Source organism: Triticum aestivum, chromosome 1D (assembly GCF_018294505.1).
Source record: "Triticum aestivum cultivar Chinese Spring chromosome 1D, IWGSC CS RefSeq v2.1, whole genome shotgun sequence".
Taxonomy (NCBI): Eukaryota; Viridiplantae; Streptophyta; class Magnoliopsida; order Poales; family Poaceae; genus Triticum; species Triticum aestivum.
The window spans coordinates 481,427,878-481,449,776 of record NC_057796.1 but is presented as its reverse complement, the minus strand read 5'-3'; the positions used below and the strand labels follow the sequence as shown (position 1 = coordinate 481,449,776).

At 44.7% G+C, this 21,899-nt stretch overlaps 2 protein-coding genes across 4 annotated transcripts; one reads left to right on the top strand and one right to left on the bottom strand.

Annotated features, from left to right (window-relative positions):
• The first annotated feature begins 15,309 nt into the window (after window positions 1-15,309).
• On the top strand, window positions 15,310-16,024 carry LOC123177512 (uncharacterized). The gene has a single exon (XM_044591217.1). The coding sequence runs from the start codon at window positions 15,474-15,476 to the stop codon at window positions 15,906-15,908; it is 435 nt and encodes a 144-aa protein (XP_044447152.1). The 5' UTR covers window positions 15,310-15,473; the 3' UTR covers window positions 15,909-16,024.
• Window positions 16,025-18,229: 2,205 nt separating this feature from the next.
• Window positions 18,230-20,063, bottom strand: LOC123183236 (transcription elongation factor 1 homolog). 3 transcript variants are annotated; one of them, XM_044596003.1, is made up of 5 exons: window positions 19,826-20,063; window positions 19,256-19,396; window positions 19,100-19,170; window positions 18,633-18,654; window positions 18,230-18,530 (listed from the first exon to the last, which is right to left on the bottom strand). In XM_044596003.1, exons 2-5 carry the CDS (start codon window positions 19,366-19,368, stop codon window positions 18,467-18,469), a joined length of 270 nt encoding a protein of 89 aa, XP_044451938.1. In that variant the 5' UTR covers window positions 19,369-19,396; window positions 19,826-20,063; the 3' UTR covers window positions 18,230-18,466. The 3 variants fall into 3 exon arrangements, with proteins under 3 accessions (XP_044451938.1, XP_044451939.1, XP_044451940.1); XM_044596004.1 differs by having other exon boundaries at window positions 19,850-20,056; XM_044596005.1 differs by having other exon boundaries at window positions 19,858-20,054.
• Between the last annotated feature and the right edge of the window lie 1,836 nt (window positions 20,064-21,899).

Sequence of the window (21,899 nt, the reverse complement as noted above, 5' to 3'; positions counted from 1 at the left end):
ACAGGTGGCCCCACCCGGTGGACCCCCGGGACCCTTCCGGTGGTCCCGGTACAATACCGATAACCCCCGAAACTTTCCCGGTGGCCAAAACTGGACTTCCTATATATAATTCTTCACCTCCGGACCATTCCGGAACCTCTCGTGACGTCCGGGATCTCATCCGGGACTCCGAACAACTTTCGGGTTTCCGCATACATATATCTCTACAACCCTAGCATCACCGGACCTTAAGTGTGTAGACCCTACGGGTTCGGGAGACATGCAGACATGACCGAGACGCCTCTCCGGTCAATAACCAACATCGGGATCTGGATACCCATGTTGGCTCCCACATGTTCCACGATGATATCATCGGGTGAACCACGGTGTCGAGGATTCAATCAATCCGTATGCAATTCCCTTTGTCAATCGGTATGTTACTTGCCCGAGATTCGATCGTCGGTATCCCAATACCTTGTTCAATCTCGTTACCGGCAAGTCTCTTTACTCGTACCGCAATGCATGATCCCGTGACCAACGCCTTGGTCACATTGAGCTCATTATGATGATGCATTACCGAGTGGGCCCAGAGATACCTCTCCGTTTACACGGAGTGACAAATCCCAGTCTCGATCCGTGCCAACCCAACAGACACTTTCGGAGATACCCGTAATGCACCTTTATAGTCACCCAGTTACGTTGTGACGTTTGGCACACCCAAAGCACTCCTACGGTATCCGGGAGTTGCACGATCTCATGGTCTAAGGAAAAGATACTTGACATTGGAAAAGCTCTAGCAAACGAAACTACACGATCTTTTATGCTATGCTTAGGTTGGGTCTTGTCCATCACATTATTCTCCTAATGATGTGATCCCGTTATCAGTGACATCCTATGTCCATAGTCAGGAAACCATGACTATCTGTTGATCAACGAGCTAGTCAACTAGAGGCTTACTAGGGACAGGTTGTGGTCTATGTATTCACACATGTATTACGATTTCCAGACAATACAATTATAGCATGAATAAGAGACTATTATCATGAACACAGAAATATAATAATAACCATTTATTATTGCCTCTAGGGCATATTTCCAACAGTCTCCCACTTGCACTAGAGTCAATAATCTAGTTACATTGTGATGAATCGAACACCCATTGCGTCCTGGTGTTGATCATGTTTTGCCCTAGGGAGAGGTTTAGTCAACGGATCTGCTACATTCAGGTCCGTGTGTACTTTACAAATATCTATGTCTCCATTTTGAACACTTTCACGAATGGAGTTGAAGCGACGCTTGATATGCCTGGTCTTCTGTGAAACCTGGGCTCCTTCGCAAGGGCAATAGCTCCAGTGTTGTCACAGAAGAGAGTCATTGGGCCCGACGCATTGGGAATCACCCCTAGGTCGGTAATGAACTCCTTCATCCAGACTGCTTCCTGTGCCGCCTCCGAGGCTGCCATGTAATCCGCTTCACATGTAGATCCCGCCACGACGCTTTGCTTGCAACTGCACCAGCTTACTGCTCCTCTATTCAAAATATACACGTATCCGGTCTGTGACTTCGAGTCATCCGGATCTGTGTCGAAGCTAGCGTCGACGTAACCCTTTACGACGAGCTCTTCGTCACCTCCATAAACGAGAAACATATCCTTAGTCCTCTTCAGGTACTTCAGGATATTCTTGACCGCTGTCCAGTGTTCCTTGCCGGGATTACTTTGGTACCTTCCTACCAAACTTACGGCAAGGTTTACATCAGGTCTGATACACAGCATGGCATACATAATAGACCCTATGGCCGAGGCATAGGGGATGACACTCATCTCTTCTATATCTTCTGCCGTGGTCGGGCATTGAGCCGTGCTCAATTGCACACCGTGCAATACAGGCAAGAACCCCTTCTTGTCCTTCATTGAAAAACACTTATTCAAATAGGCCTTTATACTTTCCAAGAATTCTATATCATTTCCCATCAATAATATGTCATCCACATATAATATGAGAAATGCTACAGAGCTCCCACTCACTTTCTTGTAAACACAGGCTTCTCCATAAGTCTGTGTAAACCCAAACGCTTTGATCATCTCATCAAAGCGAATGTTCCAACTCCGAGATGCTTGCACCAGCCCATAGATTGAGCGCTGGAGCTTGCATACTTTGTTAGCATTCTTAGGATCGACAAAACCTTCCGGCTGCATCATATACAACTCTTCCTTAAGGAAGCCGTTAAGGAATGCCGTTTTGACGTCCATCTGCCATATCTCATAATCATAGTATGCGGCAATTGCTAACATGATTCGGACGGACTTCAGCTTCGCTACAGGTGAGAAAGTCTCATCGTAGTCAACCCCTTGAACTTGTCGATAACCCTTAGCGACAAGTCGAGCTTTGTAGATGGTCACATTACCATCTGCGTCTGTCTTCTTCTTAAAGATCCATTTGTTTTCTATGGCTCGCCGCTCATCGGGCAAGTCAGTCAAAGTCCATACTTTGTTTTCATACATGGATTCTATCTCGGATTTCATGGCTTCTAGCCATTTGTCAGAATCCGGGCCCGCCATCGCTTCTTCATAGTTCGAAGGTTCACCGTTGTCTAACAACATGATTTCCAAGACAGGGTTGCCGTACCACTCTGGTGCGGAACGTGTCCTTGTGGACCTATGAAGTTCAGTAACTTGATCTGAAGTTTCATGATCATCATCATTAACTTCCTCCCCAGTCGGTGTAGGCACCACAGGAACATTTTCCCGCGCTGCGCTACTTTCCGGTTCGGAAGGGGTGACTATCACCTCATCAAGTTCCACTTTCCTCCCACTCAATTCTTTCGAGAGAAACTCCTTCTCTAGAAAGGACCCGTTCTTGGCAACGAAGATCTTGCCTTCGGATCTGAGGTAGAAGGTATACCCAATAGTTTCCTTAGGGTATCCTATGAAGACGCATTTTTCCGATTTGGGTTCGAGCTTTTCAGGTTGAAGTTTCTTGACATAAGCATCGCATCCCCAAACTTTTAGAAACGACAGCTTAGGTTTCTTCCCAAACCATAATTCATACGGTGTCGTCTCAACGGATTTAGACGGTGCCCTATTTAAAGTGAATGCGGCAGTCTCTAAAGCATAACCCTAAAATGAGAGCGGTAAATCGGTAAGAGACATCATAGATCGCACCATATCCAATAGAGTGCGATTACGACGTTCGGACACACCATTTCTCTGAGGTGTTCCAGGCGGCGTGAGTTGTGAAACTATTCCACATTTCCTTAAGTGTGTACCAAATTCGTGACTTAAATATTCTCCACCATGATCTGATCGTAAGAATTTTATTTTCCTGTCACGTTGATTCTCGACTTCACTCTGAAATTCCTTGAACTTTTCAAAGGTTTCAGACTTGTGTTTCATTAGGTAGACATACCCATATCTACTTAAATCATCAGTGAGAGTGAGAACATAACGATATCCTCCGCGAGCCTCAACACTCATTGGACCGCACACATCGGTATGTATGATTTCCAATAAGTTGGTTGCTCGCTCCATTGTTCCGGAGAACGGAGTCTTGGTCATCTTACCCATGAGGCATGGTTCGCACGTGTCAAATGATTCGTAATCAAGAGACTCCAAAAGTCCATCTGCATGGAGCTTCTTCATGCGCTTGACACCAATGTGACCAAGGCGGCAGTGCCACAAGTATGTGGGACTATCTTATCAACTTTACATCTTTTGGTATTCACACTATGAACATGTGTAACATCACGTTCGAGATTCATCAAAAATAAACCATTGACCAGCGGGGCATGACCATAAAACATATCTCTCAAATAAATAGAACAACCATTATTCTCAGATTTAAATGAGTAGCCATCTCGAATTAAACGAGATCCAGATACAATGTTCATGCTCAAAGCTGGCACTAAATAACAATTATTGAGGTTTATAACTAATCCCGTGGGTAGATGCAGAGGTAGCGTGCCGACGGCGATCACATCGACCTTGGAACCATTCCCGACGCGCATCGTCACCTCGTCTTTTGCCAGTCTCCGTTTATTCCGTAGTTCCTGATTTGAGTTACAAATATGAGCAACCGCACCGGTATCAAATACCCAGGAGCTACTACGAGTACTGGTAAGGTACACATCAATTACTTGTATATCACATATACCTTGGGTGTTGCCGGCCTTCTTCTTGTCCGCTAAATATTTGGGGCAGTTCCGCTTCCAGTGACCACTTCCCTTGCAATAAAAGCACTCAGTCTCGGGCTTGGGTCCATTCTTTGACTTCTTCCCGGTAACTGGTTTACCGGGCGCGGCAACTCCCTTGCCGTCCTTCTTGAAGTTCTTCTTACCCTTTCCCTTCTTGAACTTAGTGGTTTTATTCACCATCAACACTTGATGTTCTTTTCTGATCTCCCCTTCCGCTGATTTTAGCATTGAATATACCTCGGGAATGGTCTTTTCCATCCCCTGCATATTGTAGTTCATCACAAAGCTCTTGTAGCTTGGTGGAAGCGACTGGAGGATTCTGTCAATGACTGCGTCATCCGGGAGATTAACTCCCAGCTGAGACAAGCGGTTGTGTAACCCAGACATTCTGAGTATGTGCTCACTAACAGAACTGTTCTCCTCCATTTTACAGCTGAAGAACTTGTCGGAGACATCATATCTCTCGACCCGGGCATGAGCTTGAAAAACCAGTTTCAGCTCCTCGAACATCTCATATGCTCCATGTTTCTCAAAACACTTTTGGAGACCCGGTTCTAAGCTGTAAAGCATGCCGCACTGAACGAGGGAGTAATCATCAGCACGCTGCTGCCAAGCGTTCATAACGTCTTGGTTCTCAGGGATTGGTGCTTCACCTAGCGGTGCTTCTAAGACATAATCTTTCTTGGCAACTATGAGGATGAGCCTCAGGTTCCGGACCCAGTCCGTATAGTTGCTGCCATCATCTTTCAGCTTGGTTTTCTCTAGGAACGCGTTGAAATTGAGGACAACGTGGGCCATTTGATCTACAATACATAATGTAAAGATTTTAGACTAAGTTCATGATAATTAAGTTCATATAATCAAATTATTTAATGAACTCCCACTCAGACAGACATCCCTCTAGTCATCTAAGTGAAACATGATCCGAGCTCAACTAGGCCGTGTCCGATCATCACGTGAGACGGACTAGTCAAGATCGGTGAACATCTCCATGTTGATCGTATCTTCTATACGACTCATGCTCGACCTTTCGGTCCTCCGTGTTCCGAGGCCATGTCTGTACATGCTAGGCTCATCAAGTCAACCTAAGTGTATTGCGTGTGTTCCGAGGCCATGTCTGTACATGCTAGGCTCGTCAACACCCGTTGTATGCGAACGTAAGAATCTATCACACCCGATCATCACGTGGTGCTTCGAAACGACGAACCTTCGCAACGGTGCACAGTTAGGGTGAACACTTTCTTGAAATTATTATAAGGGATCATCCTACTTGCTACCGTCGTTCTAAGCAAATAAGATGCAAAAACATGATAAACATCACATGCAATCAAACAGTGACATGATATGGCCAATATCATCATGCTCCTTTGATCTCCATCTTCGGGGCACCATGATCATCTTTGTCACCGGCATGACACCATGATCTCCATCATTGTGTCTTCATGAAGTTGTCACGCCAACGATTACTTCTACTTCTATGGCTAACCGTTTAGCAACAAAGTAAAGTAAATTACATGGCGTTATTCAATGACACGCAGGTCATGCAAAATAATAAAGACAACTCCTATGGCTCCTGCCGGTTGTCATACTCATCGACATGCAAGTCGTGATTCCTATTACAAGAATATGATCAATCTCATACATCACATATATCATTCATCACATCTTCTGGCCATATCATATCACATATATCACTTGCTGCAAAAACAAGTTAGACGTCCTCTAATTGTTGTTGCAAGTTTTTACGTGGTTTGTAGGTTTCTAGCAAGAACGATTTCTTACCTACGTATGACCACAACGTGATTTGCCAATTTCTATTTACCCTTCATAAGGACCCTTTTCATCGAATCCGTTCCGACTAAAGTAGGAGAGACAGACACCCGCTAGCCACCTTATGCAACTAGTGCATGTCAGTCGGTGGAACCTGTCTCATGTAAGCGTACGTGTAAGGTCGGTCCGGGCCGCTTCATCCTACAATGCCGCCGAAACAAGAAACGACTAGTAGCGGCAAGAAGAATTGGCAACATCAACGCCCACAACTTCTTTGTGTTCTACTCGTGCATAGTAACTACGCATAGGCCTGGCTCATGATGCCACTGTTGGGAATCGTAGCATAATTTTAAAATTTTCCTACGCTCACCAAGATGCATCTATGGAGTCTACTAGCAACGAGGGAAGGGAGTGCATCTACATACCGTTGTAGATCGCGAGCGGAAGCGTTCCAATGAACGTGGATGACGGAGTCGTACTCGCCGTGATCCAAATCACCGATGACCGAGTGCCGAACGTACGGCACCTCCGCGTTCAACACACGTACGGTGCAGCGACGTCTCCTCCTTTCTTGATCCAGCAAGGGGGGAGGAGAGGTTGATGGAGATCCAACAGCACGACGGCGTGGTGGTGGATGTAGCGGCTCTCCGGCAGGGCTTCGCCGAGCTTCTGCGCGAGAGAGAGAGGTGTTGCAGGGGAGGAGGGAGGCGCCAAAGGATGTAGTCTGCTGCCCTCCCTCCCCCCCCCTTTATATAGGCCCCCAAGGGGGGTGCGCAGCCCTTGGAGATGGGATCTCCAAGGGGGGGCGGCGGCCAAGGGGGGAAGGGGTTGCCTTGCCCCCCAAGGCAAGGGGGAACTCCCCCCCCCCTAGGGTTCCCAACCCTAGGCGCATGGGGGGAGGCCCAAAGTGGCGCCCCAGCCCATTAGGGGCTGGTTCCCCTCCACTTTCAGCCCACGGGGCCCTCCGGGACAGGTGGCCCCACCTGGTGGACCCCCGGGACCCTTCCGGTGGTCCCGGTACAATACCGATAACCCCCGAAACTTTCCCGGTGGCCAAAACTGGACTTCCTATATATAATTCTTCACCTCCGGACCATTCCGGAACCTCTCGTGACGTCCGGGATCTCATCCGGGACTCCGAACAACTTTCGGGTTTCCGCATACATATATCTCTACAACCCTAGCGTCACCGGACCTTAAGTGTGTAGACCCTACGGGTTCGGGAGACATGCAGACATGACCGAGACGCCTCTCCGGTCAATAACCAACAGCGGGATCTGGATACCCATGTTGGCTCCCACATGTTCCACGATGATATCATCGGGTGAACCATGGTGTCGAGGATTCAATCAATCCGTATGCAATTCCCTTTGTCAATCGGTATGTTACTTGCCCGAGATTCGATCGTCGGTATCCCAATACCTTGTTCAATCTCGTTACCGGCAAGTCTCTTTACTCGTACCGCAATGCATGATCCCGTGACCAACGCCTTGGTCACATTGAGCTCATTATGATGATGCATTACCGAGTGGGCCCAGAGATACCTCTCCGTTTACACGGAGTGACAAATCCCAGTCTCGATCCGTGCCAACCCAACAGACACTTTCGGAGATACCCGTAATGCACCTTTATAGTCACCCAGTTACGTTGTGACGTTTGGCACACCCAAAGCACTCCTACGGTATCCGGGAGTTGCACGATCTCATGGTCTAAGGAAAAGATACTTGACATTGGAAAAGCTCTAGCAAACGAAACTACACGATCTTTTATGCTATGCTTAGGTTGGGTCTTGTCCATCACATTATTCTCCTAATGATGTGATCCCGTTATCAGTGACATCCTATGTCCATAGTCAGGAAACCATGACTATATGTTGATCAACGAGCTAGTCAACTAGAGGCTTACTAGGGACAGGTTGTGGTCTATGTATTCACACATGTATTATGATTTCCAGACAATACAATTATAGCATGAATAAGAGACTATTATCATGAACACAGAAATATAATAATAACCATTTATTATTGCCTCTAGGGCATATTTCCAACATTGCAAACATCTGACATACACGTTTTGATGACTACGTGATAGTTCAGTGCGTAATGTTGAACGGTTTAGAATTGAGGCACGAAGACATTTTGAAACGTCGCGGAACATATGAGATGTTCCGAGAGCTGAAATTGGGATTTTAGGCTCGTGCCCACGTCAAGAGGTATGAGACCCCTGACAAGTTTTTAAGCCTGCAAAATAAGGGAGAAAAGCTCAACCGTTGAGCATGTGCTCAGATTGTCTGAGTACTACAATCGCTTGAATCGAGTGGGAGTTAATCTTCCAGATGAGATAGTGATGGTTCTCCAAAGTCACTGCCACCAAGCTACTAGAGCTTCGTGATGAACTATAACAAATCAGGGATAGATATGATGATCCTTGAGCTATTCGCGATGTTTGACACCATGAAAGTAGAAATCAGGTAGGAGCATCAATTGTTGATGGTTAGTAAAACCACTAGTTTCAAGAAGGGCAAGGGAAAGAAGGGATACTTCATGGCAAATCAGTTGCTGCTCTAGTGAAGAAACCCAAGGTTGAACCCAAACCCGAGACTAAGTGCTTCTGTAATGAGGGGAACGGTCACTGAAGCAGAACTACCCTAGATACTTGGTAGATAAGAAGGTAGGCAAGGTCGACAGGAGTATATTGGATATACATTATATTAATGTGTACTTTACTAGTACTCCTAGTAGCACCAGGGTATTAGATACCAGTTCGGTTGCTAAGTGGTTGTAACTCGAAATAGAAGGCTACGGAATAAACGGAGAGTAGCTAAAGGTGAGATGACGATATGTGTTGGAAGTGTTTCCAAGGTTGATGTGATCAAGCATCGCATGCTCCCTCTACCATCGAGATTGGTGTTAAACCTAAATAATTGTTATTTGGTGTTTGCGTTGAGCATAGACATGATTGGGTTATGTTTATCTCAATACGGTTATTCATTAAAGGAGAATAATGGTTACTCTGTCTATTTGAATAATACCTTCAATGGTCTTGCACCTAAAATGAATGGTTTATTGAATCTCGATCGTAGTGATACACATGTTCATGCCAAAAGATATAAGATAGTAATGATAGTACCACATACTTGTGACACTGCCACTTGAGTCATATTGGTATAAAACGCATGAAGAAGCTCCATGTTGATGGATCTTTGGACTCACTCATTTTTGAAAAGATTGAGACATGCGAACCATGTCTATTGGTATATATGCATGAAGAAACTCCATACAGATGGATCATTTGGACTCACTTGATTTTGAATCACTTGAGACATGCAAATCATACCACATGGGCAAGATGACTGAAAGGCCTCGTTTTCAGTGAGATGGAACAAGAGAGCAACTTGTTGGAAGTAATACATTTTGATGTGTGCAATCCAATGAGTGCTGAGGCACGCAGTGAATATCATTATGCTCTTACTTCACAGATGATTTGAGTAGATGCTAAGTATGTTTACTTGATGAAACACAAGTCTGAATTATTGAAAGGTTCAAGTAATTTCAGAGTGAAGTTGAAGATCGTCGTGGCAAGAGGATAAAATGTCTATGATATGATCATAGAGATGAATATCTGAGTTACGAGTTTGGCACACAATTAAGACATTGTGGAAATTGTTTCACAACTAATACCGCCTGGAACACGATAGTGTGATGGTGTGTCCGAACATCATAACTGCACCCTATTGGATATGGTGCATACCATGATGTCTCTTTTCGAATTACACTATCGTTTATGGGTTAGGCATTAGAGACAACCGCATTCACTTTAAATAGAGCACCACGCAATTCCGTTGAGACGACACCGTATGAACTATGGTTTAGAGAAACCTAAGCTGTCGTTTCTTAAAAGTTTGGGGCTGCGACGCTTATGTGAAAATGTTTCAGGCTGATAAGCTCGAACCCAAAGCGGATAAATGCATCTTCATAGAATACCCAAAACAGTTGGGTATACCTCCTATTTCAGATCCGGAAGCAAGGTGATTGTTTCTAGAAACAGGTCCTTTCTCGAGGAAAACTTTCTCTCGAAAGAATTGAGTGGGAGGATGGTGGAGACTTGATGAGGTTATTGAACCGTCACTTCAACTAGTGTGTAGCAGGGCACAGGAAGTTGTTCCTGTGGCACCTATACCAATTGAAGTGGAAGCTTATGATAGTGATCATGAAACTTCGGATCAAGTCACTACCAAACCTCATAGGACGACAAGGATGCATACTACTTCAGAGTGGTACGTAATCCTGTCTTGAAAGTCATGTTGTTGGACAACGATGAACCTATGAGCTGTGGAGAAGCGATGGTGGGCCCGGATTCCGACGAATGGCTCGAGGCCATAAAATCCAAGAGGATCCATGTATGAAAACAAAGTATAGACTTTGAAAGAACTACTTGATGGTCGTAAGGCTGTTGGGTACAGATGGATTTTAAAAGGGAAGACAGATAATGATGGTAACTATCACCATTAAGAAAGCTCGACTTGTCGTTAAGATGTTTTCCGACAAGTTCAAGGAGTTGACTATGATGAGATTTCCTCACTCGTAGCGATGCTAAGAGTCTATTGGAATTATATTAGCAGTTGCTGCATATTTATGAAATCTTGCAGATAGGATGTCAAAACATTGTTCCCTCGACGATTTTCTTGAGGAAAGGTTGTATGTGATACAACCAGAAGATTTTGTCAATCCTGAAAGATGCTAACAAGTATGCAAAGCTCCAGCAATCCTTCTAAGGACTGGAGTAAGCATCTCGGAGTTGGAATGTACGCTTTGATGAGATGATCAAAGATTTTTGGTTTATACAAAGTTTAAGAGAAACTTGTATTTCCAAAGAAGTGAGTGGGAGCACTATAGAATTTTTGATGAGTATATGTTGTTAACATATTGTTGATCAGAAATGATGTAGAATTTCTGGAAAGCATCCAGGGTTATTTGAAAAGTGTTTTTCAATGGAAAACCTGGATTAAGCTACTTGAACATTGAGCATCAAGATCTATAAGGATAGATCAAAAACGCTTAATAGTACTTTCAAATGAATACATACCGTGACAAGATTTTGAAGGAGTTCAAAATAGATCAGCAAAGAAGGAGTTCTTGGCTGTGTTACAAGGTGTGAGTATTGAGTAAGACTCAAGACCTGACCACGGCAAAAGAGAGAGAAAGGACGAAGGTCGTCCCCTATGCTTTAGACGTAGGCTCTACAGTATGCTATGCTGTGTACCGCACCTGAAGTGTGCCTTGCCATGAGTTAGTCAAGGGGTACAATAGTGATCCAGGAATGGATCACATGACAGCGGTCGAACTTATCCTTAGTGACTAGTGGACTAAGGAATTTTCTTGATTATGGAGGTGGTAAAAGAGTTCGTTGTAAAGGGTTACGTCGATGCAAACTTTGACACTAGTCCGGATGACTCTGAGTAGTAAACCGCATTCGTATAGTAGAGAAGTTATTTGGAATAGCTCCAAGTAGCGCGTGGTAGCTGCATCTACAAGATGACATAGAGATTTGTAAAGCACACACGGATCTGGAAGGTTCAGACCCGTTGACTAAAAACCTCTCTCACAAGCGAGATATGAACAAACCCCATGGGTGTTGGATTCATTACAATCACATAGTGATGTGAACTAGATTATTGACTCTAGTGCAAGTGGGAGACTATTGGAAATATGCCCTAGAGGCAATAATAAAATGGTTATTATTGTATTTCCTTGTTCATGATAATTGTCTATTGTTCATGCTATAATTGTATTAACTGGAAACCGTAATACATGTGTGAATACATAGACCACAACATGTCCCTAGTAAGCCTCTAGTTGACTAGCTCGTTGATCAATAGATGGTTATGGTTTCCTAACCATGGACATTGGATGTCATTGATAACGGGATCACATCATTAGGAGAATGATGTGATGGACAAGACCCAATCCTAAGCATAGCACAAGATCGTGTAGTTCGTTTGCTAAGAGCTTTTCTAATGTCAAGTATCGTTTCCTTAGACCATGAGATTGTGCAACTCCCGGATACCGTAGGAATGCTTTGGGTGTACCAAACGTCACAACGTAACTGGGTGGCTATAAAGGTGCACTACAGGTATCTCCGAAAGTGTCTGTTGGGTTGGCACGAATCGAGACTGGGATTTGTCACTCCGTATGATGGAGAGGTATCTCTGGGCCCACTCGGTAATGCATCATCATAATGAGCTCAATGTGACTAAGGAGTTAGCCACGGGATCATGCGTTATGGAACGAGTAAAGAGACTTGCCGGTAACAAGATTGAACGAGGTATTGGGATACCGACGATCGAATCTCGGGCAAGCAACATGCCGATAGACAAAGGGAATTGTATACGGGATTGATTGAATCCCTGACATCGTGGTTCATCCGATGAGATCATCGTGGAACATGTGGGAGCCAATATGGGTATCCAGATCCCGCTATTGGTTATTGGCCGGAGAGGTGTCTCGGTCATGTCTGCATGGTTCCCGAACCTGTAGGGTCTACACACTTAAGGTTCGGTGACGCTAGAGTTGTTATGAAAAATAGTATGTGGTTACCGAAGGTTGTTCAGAGTCCCGGATGAGATCCCGGACATCACGAGGAGTTCCGAAATGGTCCGGCGGTGAAGATTGATATATTGGACGAAGGGTATTGGAGTCCGGAAGTGTTCCGGGGGTACCAGGCTATGGCCAGCATGACCGAAAGGTGTTTCGGGAGCCCCGGCAAGTGTTGGAGGGCCTCGTGGGCCAATGGGGAAGGGGCAAACCAGCCCACTAAGGGGTGGTGCGCCCCCCACACCCTTTCCCACGTTACTTGGGGAGGTGGGGCGCCTCCACCTGGCTTGGGAGGCAAGCCTCCACCTGCTTGGCTTGGGGGGCAAGTCTCCCTAGGATTTTCCCTAGGGAGATCCAATCTGCTTGGCCGCCGCCCCCTATGGGAAACCCTAGGGCGCCTCCCTCTCTCCCCTTGCCCCTATATATAGTGGAGGGGTGGGAGGGCAGCCGCACCTCTTCCCTGGCGCAGCCCTCCCTCCTCATACACCTCCTCCTCCTTCGTAGTGCTTAGCGAAGCTCTGCCGGTGAACCACGAGCTCCATTGCCACCACGCCGTCGTGCTGTTGGAGTTCTCCTCAACTTCTCCTCTCCCCTTGCTGGATCAAGAAGGAGGAGACGTCCCCGGGCTGTACGTGTGTTGAACGCGGAGGCACCGTCCGTTCGGCGCTAGATCGGATCTTCCGCGAATCGCTGCGAGTACGACTCCATCAACCGCGTTCTTGTAACGCTTCCGCTTTGCGATCTTCAAGGGTATGAAGATGCACTCCCTCTCTCTCGTTGCTAGCATCTCCAAGATTGATCTTGGTGACACGTAGGAAAATTTTGAATTATTGCTACGTTCCTCAACAAGGCAAACTCGAAGACGAGTGGAAAGGCGCGAGTTTGATTCGTAGAGAGCCACTATAATAACAATTCTTTCTGCGTGCGCCTTCGTGGGCCGGCCCACCAGGCGCTGGTGTAGGCGCCAACTGCCCTCTGCGGCGCTGAAGGCGCCAAATGGCACTCCCGTCGGTATGACCAATTTATTGCGGACGGTCCATGTTGTGGGGCCATTTAGTTAAGCGGTGTGGTCATTGCCTTGTGGGCTAGAGCTGGTTGTGTTTGCGTCTGTTCATACCAGTGGACAGTTTAGTGCTTGTCCACAATACATGAAGATCGGATGCTCACGTAAGATAGAAACAGACTATGATGCCATTGTATAGGACACGATTGACGATGGTGCTACTGTGCAGTAGCACGAAACATAACTACATGCAAAGGAAAACGGGCCATTACACAAAATGTCATGTGAAAACTAGATACAACACATAGTTACCATATACCGCGTCAAATCAGCACCCACATCTCACCACGGACCGGTGTGCCATCCACATTGACCATCTTCCAGCAAAAAAAATGAAAATTAAAAAATTACACACACCCTGGTCCATCATCAATGTTGCGTGGCCCAAGCCCACCTAAAATCATATATGAAGAACTCACGCTATAGCCGCAATTGCGGTCCATGTGTTATGTCTCGTCCTTACATTCCTATTAGCAATTGCCTAGAGGCGAGAGAATCGGGGCGGCCCATCAGCACAATAGCTTGTTGCCGCTCATTCCTCGCCGTAGGTTCGGTCACTCTCTGTGATTTTCTTTTTAGTTTTTTTCTTTTCTTTTATTTTTTCACCGATTTTCATTGGTTTGTGTTTCTTTGTTTTTCACCTAACTTTTGTCTTTTATTTTTTTTGTTATAGATTTGTTTCTTTTTTGGTTTTCTTCGTGTTCCTCGGTTGTCTTTTATTATTATTTTGTTTCTTTGTTGTTTTTAATCGGTATATTTATTTAACAAATGTTTACTTTTTGTGAGTACACAATGTACATTTTTAGCGGACACGTGAAACATTTTTTTTGATCCACTTTGGACATTTTCGAATACATGATGTAAATTTGTTTAAAGACATGTATTGAACTCTTTTTTGAATACATGGTAACATTTTTTTAAATAGATGTAGTACATTATTTAAATGGCAATAGATATTTTTGTAAAACTACGCAAACATTGTTTTACATTTTATAATACTATTGAAATTTCCACATACATTATCAGGAAACATGCATATATTTCTGTAAAATTTCACGATACATATTTTATGGAAATAAACATTTTTAACCTAAGTGAACATTTTTTCCTTGTACATAACATTTTTAAACGCCACAAAGATTTTTTTTTTGAAACGCGGTAATGTTTCCATCAAAGCGACGTTCAGTTTTCGAGTAGCATGTTATATTTTTTTTTACATTGCAAAAAAATTCTTTACATTGTACACATATTTTTTGAAAAAAATCGTATAAATTTTTGGAAAACCGGAAATATTTTTCCATAGTCACGAACATTTTTTAAAGTTATCCACATTTTGTAAAGCTGTGCTAACAAAACTTTTATACTGTATTGATATTTTTTCGGTTCATGTTTCTAAAGTTTATAAGTAAATTTTAGTTTATTAATGTATGCATTTAATTTTAATATATAAAGAAAAAAACCAGATGATGCCAGCATGAGATCACAGATCAGCAGGACAAGTCACGTTCTGTAGGCGAGGCGTGCGCCTCGCAGTAGGACCCCAACGGCGGTGAACGTCGCGTCACGAGCATATTAGCGTGGCTCCTCGCGCCCGTCTAGATGTTGCCTTCCGCTTCCGCCACCTTCCATCACTCTCTAGACTCCTCCCCAACCTTCCACCGCTCACGCACTCTCTAGACTCCTCCACCGCCACCTCACCCAAGCCCGCCGGCTTCCTACATAAGCCCCGCCGCTGCGCCGTGTCGCTCTCCCCCATCACATCCATATCCACCCACACAGCGCGACTCAGAGTTCCACAGACCAACAACAGGAGAGCTCAGCTCAGCTCAAGCAGCCGAGCCGGCCGACCGACCAGCAAGGAAGGCCACAAGAAGAAGATGGCGCACATGCGCGTGGTGCACCGGGACGAGGAGGGCCACAAGGTGGCGGAGAAGGTGCCGGTCCCGGAGACGAGGCGCCCGGACACGGCGAGGCACGTGGAGCGCAAGCTGGAGGAGCAGGGGCTGCACCGGCTGGAGCGCCACCCGGCCAACGCGCCCCGGGGCGTCGGCATCGGCGCGCCCCCGCCCAAGTCCGGCCGCGGCGGCAAGTACACCTGGGAGGGCCCCGAGGGGCTCGTCGACAGCGAGCTCGACCCCGCGCCCGCCGCCATCGACCGCAACGACCCCAACTACGAGGAGGAGGGGGAGCAGGACGAGGTGGCCGAGGAGGTGGTCGTCGGGGAGGTGGAGGTCGCCAAGGTGGCCCAGGCCCGGGCCGGCGTCGCCAGGGTCGAGGTCGCGCCGCCGCTCCTCCATGACCACCAGCAGTAGGAGCTGATCGTGTGCGTGTGCGTCGTGTTGATCTTCGTTTCCTCTGTGCTCTGCTTACCATGCATGTGTGTAACAAAACAAAAGATAATAATCAAGCCTGGAAGTGGATCAGTTAACCTCTGTCATCATCCCTCTGGTTTCTTCTGTCAGATCATCATCATCCCCTGGTGTTACCTTATGTGTCAGCAGCTTTCCTCTGATTTCTTCTATACATGGTAATTGCAACAGGCCAAATAAATAAATTGCAAAGTAATAACAGTGAGAAAATTGGGTGTGCAAGACATTTTCGATCAGATCAAGAAAATACGTGCAGTGCAGAAGCAGAGGAACCAGATTGCTGACCTGAATATGATATGAATAGGAGGATGATTCACTTGTAACGTATAAGATTGCTGACCTGAATATGAATAGGAGGACTTGTAACGTATGACTTGTGTCTGCAGGAACAGAGTTTGTTTCTGATTCTTCCTCCACTGATTTTGTGCTTTGATGTCTTAAGGAGTGAGTGTGCTTCCATAACCGATTTCAAGCGGCGGCCCCAACACTACGAGGGAATGGGTAATACCTAAAAGTGTGCCAACAGCCAGAGCATACATGGAACTCTTGAGTGTCTGATGGGCAAATTGCCCACTGTTAGCACAAACCTCTCATCTAACAATTAAACATAGTCGAAAACACAAGTCTAGATGTGTCTAGGAATGAGATAATTTTGTTCAGAATTCCACATGGCAGAAAGGTCTCTCCTAGAAGGTTAACCATATCCACAGAGGCACACACGTACGGTCAGAGTAGAGTTCTCTTCATCAGCACTTGGCATAATTCAGACTACCACAGCTCGCGGAGGGGGAATTTCAGCTTTTGGAGATTGCGGAAGAAGAGGGTAATATAGACAGGGGGGATGGGGAGAGATAAGAGTCTTTAGGGCTTCTCCCAACGCAATGTGATCCCTTCCAAGATATTAAGTGGTATAAGTTCACTTTATTTATTGCCAAAACAGATGGTCAAAATTTATATTATTTTTCGTGTACACTTCTGTATCTACTACTTATTGGAATAATTTTCCATTGGGGTACTTTTCAGACAAGTCATGAGGGTTGCGGTTTCTGTACTTCAGAAAAGAGACAGCTTCTGAAAACAAAAAGGCTACTAGCTTCGTGTATATCTTGACTGTTGCTATTTCTATTTTGTTCCATCATCCCCTTTGTCAGGTATACCTACAGTTTGTTGCCGCAGTTTGAGATTCAGCAAGGAACTACAAAGAGATCCAACTGTTTTCTTTAGCTACTGATGATACCTAAGTTCTGAGTATGTATATACATCTCAAGAGATGTGCAGCAAGAGTGGTGCTCTGCTGCAGGAAAAACAGAGGGTGCTACTCCTGTAGCAATATAAATAGGCAGCCAAACAGACGAAAATGACCATTCGAACATTAAAAGAACAAAACGATTGTTGCAGTTTGAAACAGTCACAAGGCAAGAGAAACACAAGAGTAGCCTCAAGTAATTTCTTTAAAAAATGTTCAGTAATTTCTTTAAAAAATGTGCAGTAATTTCTTTTAAAAAAAGTGCAGTCACTCCCTTACTTCTGATACCCCAAATACTACTACTACACTGTCTTATCTTCAAAAGAATGTGCAGTAATTTCTTTTGCATATACTGTGTTAGTGAGCTATAATAAGTAAACAAAGTACACTACCTTCGCGAAGCTCTGCTGCACACCGCGATAAATTCCTTTTGTAGTAATCTATCCATCCTGGAAAACTAGTGCAGCGTGCTGTTAGAGTGGCTGCAGTTTGGAATAAACCGTTTCAATTACCTACCTCTTCTATTTATCTCTGAAATTAAACCAGGAACCTTAGGAGGCAATTGCTAATTGATTAATAATCTTGGCTGCAATCAGCATAGCATAAAATCAAGTCGGCCTTGCAAACAAATCAAACCAAACTGTTTCTATCAGGCAACTTGAAAGCAAGCCACCACTGTTTGATGTGTTGCAAAATGCAGGTTAACCCACACCCAAGCTACTAAACCAATCATTATATATTTGACCCACCCAACCGATAGAGTAGTCTTGTTATTCTCTTTGAAAAATTGCTGAGAACAGCTAACAAGTTGGGCTAGTTTGACTGATTAACAAATGTATGGCAATCCTTTCAACCACATGACATACTTCGAAAATTACTGTCCCTGAGCTGGTAAGAGAGTTTTTTTCATACTGGCTTGCACATCCCAAAAGTAGCATACATTCTACGATTCACAGTTCATGGGACAACCACAGGCTAGAGAAACAACTCACATGAAAGGCCTACCAAACAACCACCATAGCATAAGTATAAATTCTTTGCAGGTACCGAGATTAGGTGTAATCTCAGCCGCTATATCAAGGTTTACAAATACAGGTACACAATATCATCGGTTGTGTATTAAGCACGGGACAAACTGCCTACTAACGTTTCGATCGGCCAGTACATTGTTACAATGCTACTACAGATATGGCTGACGGTGGCAGTAAATGACATCAACACATTGAGGCCATACGAGTATTATAGTTACACATGCTCATGCACCATCATCATCTTCAACAGTGTTGACGCGCTCGCACTCATCGATCCATTCGCTGTATCTGCAGGACAAGGAATTCAATTTTCAGTTCCAGGTGTGGTGCGGATAAACCTGACGGAGTTGCAACAACGAGTAAAGAGTTATTTGTTGGATTCTGACTTACACATCAATAGGTTCAGTCAGCGCTGCACCAAAGATAACAGAGAATTAGTACAATTCTGAGAACATTAGCTCAACAAAGCTAAACAACTACTTAACACTGTATTTCCTTTACAGGATATATTATCATACAGGTTCAGTTCTGATGAATGCAGGTTTGTTTCGAGTAATTCAGTCAACTCAGACTAGGGACATGATAAAATAGGGAGACACATGGCCGCTCTATTAATGACCTAGTTGATTAGTGACTAAACCCCCAAGTGTATGAAATGGGAATGGCTGTACGAAATTTGCAGATAAGCTATACCCTGTTCCTAGAGTTGCAATCAATCAATCATTTTGGTTGAGATGGAACAAAACCAATGAGATGTCTGGTGTGGAATTTTTTTCCCAGCTGAAAGTCATTCAGTATGGCATCTACGTCCACATTAGATGGTACAATCTGCGGTTGTGTGTCTAATTCATACATACCATTTGCAGTGGTGCTGAAGCTTTCCTGGCAGATTTGACAGTTAGCCTCACCAATCAGATTCTTCAAATCACTGAAGGAAAAAAAAAAGTCCAGTCACAATGTTGAATGGATAGGCATTCCCAATTAACAGGAGAACAGTTGAAGATAGTACTAACATCCGGCACTCAACGCTGCTCCCATGGTTGCAGAATGGGCAGGAGAAGACGGTATCGAGCTTGTCCATCCTCTTCCTAGGTGGTGGCTTAGCAGCCGCCTTTCTCTTCCCCATGGTTCGGCCTCTCTCCTTACTTCAAAATCTACAAAGAGCAGCAGCAGTTATAATCTATCTATCAAATGATGATAAGACATATAACACACTACTTAATACTCCTAGTATATTTTAAAAGATACAGTAATTGTACACACAAGGGTATCCAGGTGCAGAGTAGTAATTATTACTACTGTAATTATTAACTTAAAAAGCATCGAGCCATCACGCACCATCCCTTGTAATAAAATCAACCGAAATTTGTAGCGACGCAAGATATAGATCATATCATCCGCAGACCAATCCTACTCGTATCATCCACAAACTTGGATCCAGGAACACGCGACACCACAGGGGGGGCAGATCTGCCCAGAATTGGAAGGTCCCGTCCCTACCCTAGCGGAGCTAGCCGATTGGTTTGACAGAGAGAATCGATGCTGCGAAGAAACAACCTAGCTACCTGCTCATACATACATACCTCAAAGGGAGGGAGGGAGGAGACCTGGTGACCTGTTTGCGAGGAAGAAGGGAAACGGCTACGGCGGCGCAGGTCCCCTAGTGGCGGGAGGAGGGGGAAGGGATTCAGGCGGCGGCGGGTGGATCCGCCCCCGGCGTTGGAGGGGAAGGGGGAGGGGAAAGGGGAGGGACGAGGGGAGAGGAAGGTGGGGAATCGACAAACCAAAAATTCTTCTTCTAAATATCCACAGAAAAAAAAAAGTAAGGGCAACCTCACACGCAATCGTCGTTGTTTATCAAATTGGGACCCACCGATGTTCCAATTTCAACTCACTTTAGAGCGTCTAGAGACGAAATGTGCAAAATCAAGGGGCCTTGGTTCCGCGATTTCCATTCTCTTAATTTGGCGATGTTAGCAAAGGCGGCCGATAATTAATCTAGATTCTCTTTGTGCTAGGATTTTTGAAAGCAAGGTACTATCCAAATCAAGACATTCTTGATGCTGGGCAAAAGAAAGGGTCATCTTTTACATGGCAAAAGTATAGTTGCCGGTATCCAAACATTTAAAAGCGGGTGCATTTGGCGTGTGGGTAATGATGAATCTATTAATATTTGGAAAGACCCATGGGTGCCAAACGGTCCTAATAGGATGGTCCTTACGCAGAGAGGTGTTGTGCTTATTGATAAAGTGTCTGGTCTAATTGATACATTGTCTGGGACGAACACTTGATTGGGGACATTTTCTCAATAGTTGATGCAGTATGAATCTTGAGGATACCATTATGTCCGAATGGCTGTGATGATTTTGTGGCATGGCAGTATAGTAGGTCTGGAACCTTTTCGGTCAAATCAGCATATCATGTTGAGTGGCGACACCAATTTGGGAATCGAGCAATTCACATCATCATCCGCAAAACTAAGGGTGCGTTTGGAAGCCAAAGTATTTTTGTGGTTTTTTAGGAATACACTGTGGTTTCTGAAAAAACTTTGGTATTCAATACGTTGAGTCGTTTGGATGAAAAAAATACTGCAGTTCAACAAACCATGGTATCTCTAAAACTGTGGTATTTTTGTTGTATATAAAAAAGAGGCCCTGGCCTCTTTTTTTAAAACCGAGAAAGCGCTCGCTGCTTGGTCTCTCTTGTGTCCAACTTCTGGCCATCAACGCCTGTGATGCACAAATCGATAGCTAGCCCATCGATACGTCCGGCTAGAGGCGGACGTACACGTACACGAGCTGCAAACGTCGACCATCAGCGCATGTGTTAACTACCTCGGTCTTTGATTCATTACAAGAGATAACCCTACTACAGATCCTAGCATCTAGGAGAACATGCTCGTGCAAGGCTAAATGCATACGGTGGCAATTAGTATAAGCTGATCCCTGAGTGTAGCTGAATATGCATGCAACAACGTAACAATCGATGCAAACCAAAGAAAACTGAGAAAAGCACTTGCCAAACAACTCGGCAGTTTTTATGAAAACTGAAAAAAAAACTATGATTTTTAGAAACTGAAGTATTTATTGCCCATGTATTGAAATACTTAGGTTTTGGAATACCATAGTTTCGGAAAAACGTTGTTGCCAAACTAGGCCTAATCCTATATGGAGTAAGATTTGGAAGCTAGCTGTTATGGTAAGGTAAAGATCGTTGGAGGGCATTGCATGCCACAATCCAAGTGAAAGGTGTATTGGTAAACCGTCATATAGGTACAGATCCCTTGTGTCCAATCTTCCATACATGTAATGAAGATATTTCACATCTCATGTTTGAATGCTCGCCAGCTCAATATCTCTGGAAAAACTCTGTAGCTTGATTTTTTCGACAATGGGAATGTATTAATATTGCGGAGATACCAATTACACCCAGTCTCTGCAACAACGCAATGTTGTAAAGACAACATGGATGCATACAGCCAAAAAAAAAAGAACGATCATGCTACAGTGATCAATTCTTTGTAGCTGCAGCACGAACCACTACCTAGACAACCTCTCCAAAAGAGACGCCTTCAAAAAAGAAACAGTGCACAAGCACCGTCATCACCTCGATCCTATATCTTAGGTTTTCACTCTGGAAAAAATCTGCGCTATCAAT